At 39.0% G+C, this 13,137-nt stretch overlaps 1 protein-coding gene across 1 annotated transcript in view; it reads right to left on the minus strand.

The window, feature by feature from the left end:
* CFAP74 (cilia and flagella associated protein 74) overlaps window positions 1-13,137 on the minus strand; it is a 91,010-nt gene that overhangs the window by 51,321 nt on the left and 26,552 nt on the right. The window contains exons 13-22 of the mRNA XM_075604840.1: window positions 11,917-12,090; window positions 11,268-11,386; window positions 7,623-7,689; window positions 6,778-6,867; window positions 6,452-6,625; window positions 5,782-5,971; window positions 3,663-3,769; window positions 3,462-3,584; window positions 2,327-2,448; window positions 487-615 (exon numbers count right to left, since the gene is read on the minus strand). Coding sequence (XP_075460955.1) covers window positions 487-615; window positions 2,327-2,448; window positions 3,462-3,584; window positions 3,663-3,769; window positions 5,782-5,971; window positions 6,452-6,625; window positions 6,778-6,867; window positions 7,623-7,689; window positions 11,268-11,386; window positions 11,917-12,090 — 1,295 coding nt within the window. The remainder of the gene's footprint in view (window positions 1-486; window positions 616-2,326; window positions 2,449-3,461; window positions 3,585-3,662; window positions 3,770-5,781; window positions 5,972-6,451; window positions 6,626-6,777; window positions 6,868-7,622; window positions 7,690-11,267; window positions 11,387-11,916; window positions 12,091-13,137) is intronic.

The following is a 13,137-nucleotide window of genomic DNA, read 5'->3' on the forward strand; positions in this document are numbered from 1 at the left end:
GATAGAATAGAGTTGACTAGGGAAGCAATCGGTTTGGCAATGGCTGGGGCACCAAGTCTTAGGAACTTTGATTGCAGTAAGTTAGGTCTACATTGGTTGCTTAGTTTTAATTTGAGGAACACTTGTGTAATCTCCTCTTCAGATACTGGGACAAATTGAAAATGGTGGGCAGTGTTGGGAGAGGGTGGGGCTGTAGGGGTACTGTCAGAATGAGGTTCATGTTTGTGGTTCGGGTGGCGTTTCGCTAATAAGTTAGAAGCAATCCCACAAAGTAATCATTGAATGCATTTGCAATGTCAGTGGGATTTGTCAGAGTAATATCCTCCTTAATGATATTACATGGTTGTTTATGGCTAGAAGGCTAGAATATATTGTTGATGACTTTCCAGAAGTTAGCTGGGTTTGATGTATTCTGGCGAATAATACATTATTACGGTGAAATAAGGCTTAACATGATCTAGTAATTATGTATTAGTATATACTCACCTTGGTAAGAACTTGAGCTGTACACTGAAGGAAGACTGAGCCTGGATGAAGCCTGTTTTTGGGAGCAGCTCCATGTGATTCTTTAGAGCTTTACACACTTCAAACTTTAAACGAAGGGCTGTTGTTGCTCTGCAATAGGAACAACACATGTTTTTCCTGTTTATGGCTCAGATAGACTGTTAAGTGTTTTTTATTAACTATTTAAAACATTGGTTCAAATTGTGTTCCCACAATTGTGCCTGGGGACCAGTATTTCTATTTTCTGTTTCATATTGAGAGAACATGACGTGCTTCAGATGCTGAAGATGTCTGCAACACATTCTTTTTCGATGCACTGTAGGTCACTCCAGCACTCAAAGTTTATTGTATTGCTATTATCTCAGGAGTCATACATGCAAATAGGAGCTCTACGATAATTAGAGCTTGTGAAGAAGAATGTAAACATTTAAGTGATTTGTTTTCCACAAATAACTCTGCTGTGAAGTGTCTGTACAATCTCTGTCACTGATGCAGTCTGCCTTCTCTACTTTCTTTTAACTAATTCGGCATTGGAAATGGACAGCGCAATGTTATAATTAGAGGCAGGACTCTTTTTGTGACGGTACTGTCTGGTACTCAGTACTGGCACCTCTGTTTCCCCTGCTGCATGTTTTTTCCCTGTTTGCTGAGGGGGCTGGGCCATCACTGCACTCAGCTAATCCCTCCCCACCCTTGCCTGTGTCCAAGCCCCCCACATGGCTGAGCTCTACAGAGCAGCTAAAAACAGACCGGTGCAGACCTATCTCCCACCAGGTATCATTCTTAGAGGCAGGAAGTGTGTGTGTGTTCTCTCTGGGAACTTCCCCTTCCCCCCTCCTCTCTTTTTCTGCTTCCCCTCTGCAAAAAGCTTTCTATATGTCTAAGTATATATAAAAAATAAAAAAAATGATACGTACAAACAGACTACTATGTGACAAGGTGATAGATTTTGTTTTAATACACATAGCATTTGCAGTTCTTAATAGTAAACCTCCCCATTAGTAAAGGAGTTTATAAAGAAGAAGTTGAAGAAGTTATTGGCAGAATAATAAGCACCCCTTTATTTTATGAGGCTACAAATGGCTGAGGCAGTAGAGAACAGATGAGTTTAGGCATATATGTCAAGCAACAGGTTTCTACAATAAGTATATGATGTGTGTATTAGTTATTGGGGCAGGTGGGTTAGTTGTATTGGGGGTGTATTATGTGTATTGGGGGTGTATTGTGTGTATTGGGGGGTTATGTGTATTGGAGAGGGGGTTGTTATGTGTATTGAGGGGCTAGTAAGGCCTGCCAACACTAGGGGAGGTGGAGGGGCCGCAGCCCAGTGTAAACTATAGTCTTGGGCCCCAAAAAAGCAGTCTGCAGCCCTGAGTACCTGCACCTCTTTTTTTTTTTACAATAAAAGCACTGATTAGAGGTTGAACATGTTGTGCTTATTTTAGTGATTATTTTCTTTAATCTGCCAGGTTTAGGTGACCTGAACCTGGGATCAGTGCCAAAATTAAGAAACAAGATTAAAAAGTTTCATGCATAGGGCAGATTTTTTTTTTTTAATCTGTGTTTTCAGGCAAATTGACCCATCCTGATCAACATTAAAATAACTTCAATAGCTTTATATGCTGTTCAGCTTCTATTCACAACTAATGTCTACTTTGATTAAAAATAAATATCCTTGACAGATTGAAACTTTCAAAGAATGCTCTATTTAACTTAAACATATTGGTGCTAGAAACTTTAGCCAATGTGTGAGAGAGGCAAGAAGTCCTATATATTTATTATACTGTATGTACTGCGTGAAAATCTAGTGTCAGTTGCATACCTGTTTTGAACAACAATACTGTCTTGATACAATCGATCATATGTACATATTTTCAGATCAATGTTTGGATTTGGAATATAGACTGGGACATCTATAGCAGCTCCAGTGACTTTAATAGTTATCTGAAAGGAGAAATTACATGTCAACTGTGTATATTTTACTTGCCTGAAGTCTACACAATGTTTGTTTTTTTAAGTGAACATTCAAAGACAAACACTGTATATTCAAGTTGTCCAAATTGTTACATGGACAGCAGCAGTTAAATTAAACTTTAGCTATCATCAAGTGGACACCCATAAAGCCAAACAATTGAATATTTATTGCAACCAAAAGCTGGAAAAAATGTCGACATTTCTGAGGTCTGTATTGTTTGGCTCAAGTTACAAAAGTAATATTAACAGATATTTCTACAAACTCAGAACTCATTTATGTTGGCCATAATGTAGATAAATTAATACAAGAGGATATAATGCAGTAAAACACAAGGCAACATATTTTTACTAATATCAGAATGGCACAAAAAAATATATATTTTGCATTTGAGCTGTGTCATTCGACCAAGATCTTGGATAACCTCAGTACTCGAGCGGGCCTGCAATTATTTTAATTAAGTAAAAATACCCTCAGGACAGTGTATTAACTGGACATTAACGCCCAGGGTGGAGAAGTTGAAGTAGCCAAGCAAAACAGGCACTAATGGATAGGTAATGAGGGGATTATTACTATTATTGACTAATTGTTATAAATGCTTTTAAATAACATTAATTAAAAAATTGCAAATGGCCAGCCCCTCTCCCGGTTCACCAATGGCAGGCCTAGGAACACCCTCCCGCCCCTACAAATGTCATGTCCCCTTCTCTCACTCACCTGGAAAATAGGGGCATCCGACCTTCTCCTGAATCTCTGGAAGGATGACCAGGAAAGCCCCTCCCCCCACTCCTCCAGACAGATGGCCCCCTCTTCTAAAGTGCTGCTCCCTCAGACAGGCAGCCTGCTCCTCTAACCTCCCTCACTCCCCCAGACAGACAGCCCACTCCTCCAGCTGCCTGACTGAAGGAAGGCCCGACGACCCCCCCCCCCTCCTCCATAAAGTCTGGAATGTCAAACTTTTTAGCCTGTTACGTGTGATACTTACTGCGTTGCAACTGGGGTTGTCAAAGGTAATCTCAAACAATACATGTACTTTTCCTGGAATTTTTGGAGTGAAAATTAGGGGAATTTTCACAGAGTTAAAAGGTCCTATTTCACCTTCTGTGATCTGAAATTAGAGACAACTTTAGACAAAGCCATTCATGCCTACCCACATAAACTCTTGTTATCTGTAGACTCCTCTTACCTCGCCCAGATTGATTTCTACCAGCTCATCTTCAAAGTAACTTTGTAGGTCTTTATCTGTATTCACTGCGTCTCCCATAGATGTAGAATGTTCTTCACCAATATGATCTAGATTAGATATAACATATGGATCAAAATAGCTGGCTGGACAAAGAAAATCATCCGTTATCATTACGGTTTAATATATCTTTCACTATTAAAATTATTATTCATGGTGAAGTGATTATATACATGGCTTATGGTGCAGGAAAATCACTGCTGAGATTTGGTGTGCACATTCCAGTAGCTGTACTGTTGTTCTTATCATATCTTAGTTTCCCAGAAATAAATTTGACTTTCCCTTATCGTAAAGCAACAGTCCCCATTTTTTCCTTTTTTTTAATTCTACATGAACCCTTGGTTCCAAAGATATTTCATTTTTTAGTGTCAGTGTAAGACACAAAAAACTACAAATATGGCAGTTGAGTCACCAATAGTCATCACCTGATGTCGCAGATTTCTACTGGCCACTGGAGCAAGCGGGACTCCGCAGCTATATTACCTAAATGATCCCCTTATCGCCTCCCCAAAAATATCAAGTAATACGAAGACCGCGACTTTAACACTGTAGCTATTAGTTAGCCGTATACTGCATTATAGGCTAAAGCAGTAAAATTCCGGGCATTATTGAAAACCCTGCTCTCTGATTGGTTAAAATTCCAGGCATTATCCAATCAGTAATGCCCGGAATTTAAGTAGCTTGCAATGTGTAGTTTTCAATGTGTTTATTTCCAGCCAATCAGCTTTCAGAACAGCTGAGACAGGGCAGGGGATTCGTCTGAATGAAGTAACAGCTCTGAGACAGGGCAAGGGATTGGTCAGGACGTATCAGCCATGGGTTGACTCCTCCCCCTCCCGAGCTGACAGATTTATTTTCTGAGCAGATTCAGTTGATTTGGGGGGCGGGGGGGGGGGGGGAGTCTGCAAATAAGTAAGTGGCTGTCTGCAGTTTCTTTGTGGCTGCAGTTTGTGTGTGAGTGTGTCAGTAGCTGTGTGTGTGTGCTGTTGTGTTGTATATCTGTGTAGAGGTGCTGTGTGTGAGTATAGAGCTCCAGTGTGTGTGTGTCAGTGTCAGCAGCAGTGTTTATGGGTGTAGCATGTGTGTGTAGCAGCAGTTTGTGTGTGTGTAGAGGTGCTGTGTTGTGTGTAGAGGTGCTGTGTATAGAGGTGCACTGTTGTGTGTATGTGTGTGTATGTTGTGTGTGTAGATGTGCTGTGTTGTGCATAGAGGTGCAGTGTTGTGTGTGTGTGTGGGGGTGTGTGTGTGTAGAGGTGCTGTGTTGAGTGGAGAGGTGGGGGGGGGAGAGTGCAAAGTTTAGTAAGTGGCTGCATTTTTGATTGTGGCTGCAGTGTGTGTGTGTGTGTGTTGTGCTGTTCTATGTGTAGCAGCTGTTTGTGTGTGTATAGAGTTACTGTGTGTGTGTCAGTGTCAGCAGCAGTGTTTATGGGTGTAGCATGTGTGTGTAGCAGCAGAGTTTGTGTGTGTAGAGCTGCTGTGTTGTGTGTGTAGAGGTGCTGTGTTGTGTGTGTGTGTAGATGTGCTGTGTGGTGTGTCTAGAGCTCCAGTGTGTGTGTGTGTGTGGGTGTGTGTGCTTGTGTGTGTAGAGCTGCTGTGTGTGTAGAGGTGCTGTGTTGTGTGTGGTGTGCTGTTGTGTGTGTGTGTGTGTAGCAGCAGTTTGTGTGTGTTGAGCTGCTGTGTGTGTGTGTGTGTGTGTACACAGAGGGGGCGGCAGTGTGTGGATATAGATATCTGCAGTGTAAGCATATATAGAGGTGGTTTCATGTATTTACCATTTTATTTTAATAAAAAAATCTATTTAACTATACAAAAGTGTCTATTATTTATGAAATAAGCCTACATTTAGCCTATAATAGTAATAATCCCCCCAGAACAGGGCATTACTGGCCTTCAACTCTTCCAGCCAGGGCATTATTGGCAAGTAATGCCCTGTTCTTCGGGGATTATTACTTAATTACACACACTTTGCTTGACCATTTTAACCACATATTACGAAACACAATACAATCATAAATGACAGTCCCTTGTTTATTTATATTTACAAGCCTGAATAGGAGTATACCTATGGTTGCATCGATTTTAATTTTGCTGCTCCTTGTTTCTTCTGTTTTTGTGCCCTGGGTACTTGTCTCTTCACTAGCAGCTTCAGTTTGGTATGACATGTCTATTTCAATATTGTCTTGGTTTGTCGATCCGGGTGCGCTGTCAGTGCCTTTATATTCGGATAAATGTCGAGCTGAAGTTGGAGATGTCTAAGCATTCATACATAATTACATATTATTTTATGCAGTTGTACATGTCCATGTTTATTTTATTCATCTAACAAAATTAGAAATGACTACCCACAGGTATAATGATAATGATGTTGTGTATAAAGAGAAGTACAGATGTGTATACCTTCTGTAGTTCAGCACATCACTGATAATAACATATTACAGTAGGTAAGATGTTGTGTCAAGGTATAAGGCATTGCGGGCCATATTCACTAAGCTCTGAAACGCCATAAGACACCTTCCCACACAGCTTAGTAAATATATGGCCATGTAAATTTGTATGTTTTTTAATGTTCATAAAATGTACTGCTGAATAATTTCAATATTTTAGCAATTTTGTCACAGTGAACTGCTACTTCTTTTGTCACTTGCATTAGCAAAATGGTTCAGAGGAACAGTTTAGCCATGTCAGACCCATATTGCAAATGTTTATGTAAATACAAACAATCTCAGACTTACCATTTGTTCCAAAGATGTCTGATGCGTTGTCTTCTGTGTTTGATTCGCCTCCGTTGATGTCTGGATATGGAATCTTGTTCCAAGAGCCCCCAAGTTTGTCAGGGTGATGGTCTGTAATACTGTCTCACCAACCACATGAGTACCAAAGTCAATGTACTCTTTGTCTAGTGCCAACTGGAAGGAAAAAATACCATTGTCACTGCTTATGGTAACCAATCACTCTGGTTAAGTTTGTATATGGTACTCCATTCAGTTTACTTTACTTGTATGAGGAAGGGGAACCCCCATGTACAGTAAGTAGTGATCTTTTCCCATGTTTGCCTTACCTCACATTTCTTGGTTGTACATTTCAGAGGAATAGAAAATGAACCAGTCTGGGCCAAAAACATCACTTCTCCTTCAAGATCTTCATTTATCTGAAAAATGCAACGGAATTAGGGAAGTTACATGACAAAGCTGACTTTAAAATGTTCTCTGAGAACAGATTGGAAACAGATTGGAAACAGAAGACAGGGGTGCCCAATGCTACATCAAATTGACATAAATATATATTCATGATGTGGTTGATGTAGGAGTTTGAGCTACCTGGGAATATGTGTGTTAACAGATTGGAAACCCCAGGAATAGATTACCCCATTCACTGCATTGCTTTGTTTGATTATGAAAGATTGTGTCCTTTCTTTATTAAGAATGAGATGCCAATGGTATTAAAATTATAATTATTTGTTGATAGCTGAAAATGTAACAGAATATTAAGCCATGTATGAAAAATAAGTAATTACATTAATAAGTAAATATATGCTCAGCTCCTTGGAATTAACAGGGTATCTCAACAGTGTGGAAATGAGATCAATAGCCTTAAAATATGCATTTGACTAGTCTCAACCTACAGTCCATGCTTTAATTTACAATGTACGTAGATTGAAAGTATATATTTTTAAATAAAATACAAATTCCTGAAGAAATTAACTTTCCATGGTACACTCTTCACACAAGGGGCCATATTCTATATTGTTCGATGTAGCCGTTTTAAGACAAAAATTCCAATTAAAGTCAATGGAGATATTTGAGCAAAAATGTACGCTTGGGACTATATAGAATTACTATATAGACTATATATAATTATTATTATATAATTATATAATGTACAGTACTGTAGCTGGTCACTTACCATTGGTTTAAATATAACTATCATTTCACATGACATTCCAGCAGACATTTGGCCAGGTGGATCAAATCTGTGAAAATCAATACAGTATTAATAATTGTAAATGTACGTGCACAGGATTAACTTGATTTGAATATTTTTACTTCACATAAAGGGATTATTCATGAAATTAAGATTGCAGATTGGGACAGACCCCATTGAAGTCAATTGGAGTTTGTGGTCAACAGTGCTCCAATTGGCACTAACACGGTTTAATAAGCAGAATGTCTAAACCCATATTATGTTCACTTCTCCTAAAAGAGTGAAAAATAGCAGTGCAGGAGAAATCATTTTACCTAATGAAGCTTTGTTACTTCTCAGCTTTTTGGCTAAGACACAGTATATTCTTGGCCTAAGGCTGGGAACAACAAGCCCAATACTACAGTCCCTGCACAGAATAGAGCACTATTTGTGACAAAGGATCCTGGTTGCAGAAGCATTAGTCCGGATTTTGCTTCATAACAATTTTGCTACAAAGCACTGTAATTAAGTCATTGCATTTGGCTGAAAAACAATTGGCACTGAATATAGACCACAAGCGCACTGCATGAGCACAAGTGCAAAAAAAAAAAAAACGCTTCCAGCATTTGTTATTTACGCAGTTTCTACAATATAATGTTTTCTTCAATTTTGGGGGTCCTTCAAGTTTTTTTTTACATTTTATTAAATAACGCACTTACACCAATAAACTCAATCGATAACCTAATTTGCGGGTCCTTTTATGACCCACTAACACCACTAACATTACAATAAGTGATGCAGATTTATCATAGGTATGTCTATCTAATAATTATTTATCTTGCTATACAATTGTTTCTTTCTAATCTTTTCCCCACATCTTTGTGCAGCACTGTGGCAGTATGATTGATCTGCATTGGTTTGCTGGCATTAATAATATAAGATAACCAGCGTGCCAAAATGTCTGTATACATTTGTAGGAATTCATGTATCTAAATAGAGGAATATGCATCAAGGATTGCAAATGGGCATTACGATGTTGAGTTGGTGCGAAGTAGAGAAGGGCAAATTTTTGGGGCTGATTTGGATCCGCTGCGGAGTGGCCGATTCCTTTGGTCCGCGGATTTCAGCGAATCAATTTCAAAAAGGGCAATTCGTCTTTTTCGGACTATTTCTTTTTTAATCAGCAATCCACGGATTGGAGTCTTAAAATCCACCAGCGGTTTGCGGAATCCACGGATTGGATGGGTAAAATCCATCAGAAGATTATATCCAATGGCGGTTTTTGATTCATCCGCACGGATTGAAACTGGAACAATCCACCAAGGGATTTTACACCGCGGAACAGATTTTGAATGTGAAAGCTAGGGAAATTCCAAAAAACGGATCTTCACAGTTTCACGCATCTCTAGTGCTAAAAGCATTAATTTATCCAAGTGCTTTATCACATTACCAATATAGCGAGTGCTTTCTGGAGCATCTAAGGAGGTGTTGTTTCAGAAATCATAATGGTGTACATCAAAATCTGCATCTGTAAATGGTGCTGTTTTTCTTAGTCTTGCGTTATTTACTGTAACTCTGACACATCTGAGGTTGTGGTAACTTCTTTGCTCAAGAGATCACATGTAAGAAAATCATTTGGCCAATGCACATGAAAATTTTGGATTCATATTATGAATTAAATTGCGTCAACTTGATACACTTATTCAGAGCATGCTTTGTGTTTGCTGGAGACAAACACAAAAAAGGGAAAACTGTTTTAAAACAGAATTTTTTTTTTAATTCTAATATAACGTTGAAAAGTAAAAAAAAAAAAAAAAGATTATAGATAGGCAAGCTCTTTGAATTGTGGAGTGCACGTCTTAGCAAAAAAAGGATTTACCTCAAAGCTTCTTGATCTGCAAACTCATATCAAACATCTGTTACAGAGTTACAATTATCATGGAAAGTGGTGCTGGATTATGGTGAGATATGTCTCACTGTTCCGGTGAAGCATCATTGGCATTCAGAGAACATCTTTGCATTCCAAGTGAGGGCAGTGAGCTATAAAGTGAAAGTTCTCACGTACTACGGAAATCAGCTACTGTAATGTGACATGTTCATTTCACCAGCCCATGAAATGTATCATTCTATTGCCATCATGGAGCCTTCAATGTCACATGAGGTTTGAAAACTGTTAATTTCCGTACATAGCACAATTGCTTATAAAGCTATGTGACTTGAAAACTGAGAGTTTTATTAATGTGGTCATATATGAAAGGCTATTGGTTTCTAAATTGATCTCCTTTTATGCATTTTGTCGCAACTACTGTGTGGTTTTTACACATGACTTCCCCAGGTAATACAAAAACATAAATAGCATGGGGTTTGGGGGAAAACAATATCAGCTGCTTCTAGCATAAAATCTAGAAACATTACTTATGTTACACAATGATGCAGTGAATATTAACACTGGCCATCAGAATTAATTATTCATAAGGATACCGAAGTACAGATGTAGCTAGACTCACTGTCCCTGGAGCAGTGTCGAGAGCAAAACGGGGACAGTAAAATCTGTGACTGCCTGCGGGGGGTTGTTCCTCTGATTGGGATCCCACACATATAGATTTCCCACGGTCAGGATTCTGCGGCTTCCCCGAGCAGCGCAAATAGTTAATCTCGCTACATCTGTAGCATCACAATAATACTATGTTATTTCTTAGACTTTTTAGGGATTGCTAAGTGTTTATAATGCACAGTTAAGCTACAGGACAGGGACGTTTGTATAAATGTTATTACAGAACAAACTGGTTCTCATAATCCTGTATTGGAACAAACAAATGGCATTTAGGGAACCAGGGCTTAGCTAAACTCTCATAATAAAATGTAGTTACGCTGGTAATATTGGGATTGGGAATGGAAGAGAGATTCATCAGTAGGGATGTCGGTAATAGTTTAAATCTCACATGTGTAATTAAATACAGATTACTACTGAATCAGCGACCATATGCACTAAAATCTGTCCCTGACTATCACTTCATAAAGGCGCCTTCATTGTGCCATGTTGCTCCCCCTTATTTAAACATTTTCCAGACTTCAGATAAACTAGAGTTTGCAGAGTTTTCTGAAATCTCCAACTTTTGTTTTTCTAATATTAGTACCAATGATTTCTTCATAATGCAAACACACAGCTCTGGGTTATGTGGGAATAATCTTTGTCTGTTTGACTGAACTGTAACACAACACAATTCATTCCTACTCTTCTACGTAACATATAGAGAAACCATTATTGAGCAGATAGCAATGAGTTCATGATAATTCACTTGAAGCTGAGCTGCGTTAATTTCAGCACCGGGGACCGCCTGCCTCCCTGGAATCCTTGCCTCCGTAGGTAAAATAAATGTTATCTACTGATTTAGGTCACGTGCCGTTTTGAACCCTGATTTAATTGAGCTCAGCGGATGTGGCCCTAAATGTTTTGTATAAAGTATTGAGGGAAATTTGCATCTTTCATGCGTTCATCTCTGTTTTCACAATAATATTTCCCTTGCATACCTAGAGGATTTTATAATAAAGTATTTGATCTGGATGAAAAGGGAAAGTGGAATTGGAAACAGAATAGTATTTGGATTCATTTGAGGTAAAGGAGGTATTGATGTCTCTTTAGCTTACTGAATGATGATGAAATCCTTCAGATGGTCACTGACTCCCACCAGCTTGCAAAAGTTAATGGTATAGGATGCATTGGTCAAAGTTACTTTTTTCTTGTATGTTTTACCTACATCAAGGTCCTGAAATTTAAATAAAGAGACAGTAAGCTGTAGATTGCAAGGTATACAATGGCATCTCCCCCACAATTTGGCTGAGATCGGCACTATTGCAGCTAAATGAATAAGGCCCGGTCCCACCAAAAAGGAGTTACTATTCCACTGGAGTATTGAGTATTTAAGGCTTGTACAGAATAGTCTTCAAATAAAACTAATGTATGCTGACTTTCTGAACTTATCTATGGAGCAAATGTATGAACCTGGAAGCATTTCGGATTCCTGGGCTTTGTTTGGTCTGCTTTTACATATCAGAGAGAGTCCAGTTGACAACAGAAACACATTGGCCTATATTTAGTAAGTGGTATTATTCCATAAAACACCTTCCAGTGCTATAAGACATCTTAGAGGCCATTCACTTAAATAGGCCAGAGGGTGTCTGGCATTTTTCTTGAGAGGTAGCACCACTTATTAAATATGGGCTAATCTAATTGTTTCATTCTCCAGATTTCTTTGAAATGGTATAAGATCTTTCATGGCAATGTCTGTACACTAACCTTAAAATGTATGAGGTTTGGTTTACTATAAAAAGGACATCCCTTGAACTCATGTCCTGAGACCACTTGCTTTTCAATGTTTCCACTACGAAGCTTCCTCAGTTTCTCAGCCAAAATCGCCTTTTCCATTTTACTGCCTCCCAGTGGTTTCGAATCAATTTCCTCTTTTGGCAGCTACAAAAAAAACACATGAATTTATAAAGCAAAAGCAAAATATTAATATCATGTATGTTATTAGCTCAAATATAGGAACCTTTTTAGCTATTCTGATCAAACTGGTAAATGCCTTTTAGGTGATTTTCTAAAACACCTATAGGTGTTTTTGATACAAAGTAAACTTACAAAATTGTGGTCCAGTAATTTAGATGTATAAGAACTTAGTATAAGGGTCATATTGACAAATAATTACTACTCTGCAGGACACCATTGGTGCTGGCAGACACCTTATGGCTCATTCAAATTAATGGACCATGTTTACTAAGCGGTGTTACTTCATAAGCCCCCTTCCATACCGGAAGACACCATAAAGCCCCATTCACTTGAATGTGGTGGAAGGTGTCTTATGGAGTAGCACTGCTTAGTACATACGGCCCTGTTAACGTTTACAGACCTAAAGATGAGGGTTACAAAAAATCGTGTGTGTGGTTTTCTTGAACTGACATATTTCCACATGAGGTCATTCTGAAATCAACAGCTTATCTGACTGCCAGGTTCAATTCTTCAAATCAAACAAACCAACAAACATTGTGATATATGCCTTTGCAGTTAATGCACTGAGAGCAGAAAGCAGGGTCATTGTTTGTGCGTGAGGATCCAATGCGTAGAGGCATATTCAGGGCTTCCTAAACCTGCTTTTTCACCTGAAAACACAATCAGCTAGTTAAGCACTTAAAGAAGGGGGTAGGATGGTCCGTGGTTCACAGCAACTTCAGCAGCCAACGCATGGATGTCTAAAAAAACTTTATTGATCGCTAGCAGCAAACATCAGGCAACCACTCTAACATGTTTCGTCCAGGCTATGGACTTGTTAGAGTGGTTGCCTGATGTTTGCTGCTAGCGATCAATAAAGTTTTTTTAGACATCCATGCGTTGGCTGCTGAAGTTGCTGTGAACCACGGACCATCCTACCCCCTTCTTCCTGTGTCATCATTTCCGGAGGAGCACGCTGACGCCAGCTACACCAGAGGAGGAAGCCGCTGCAGAATTCCCTGCACCAACAGG

This window comes from Ascaphus truei, chromosome 6, assembly GCF_040206685.1.
Source record: "Ascaphus truei isolate aAscTru1 chromosome 6, aAscTru1.hap1, whole genome shotgun sequence".
NCBI lineage: Eukaryota > Metazoa > Chordata > Amphibia > Anura > Ascaphidae > Ascaphus > Ascaphus truei.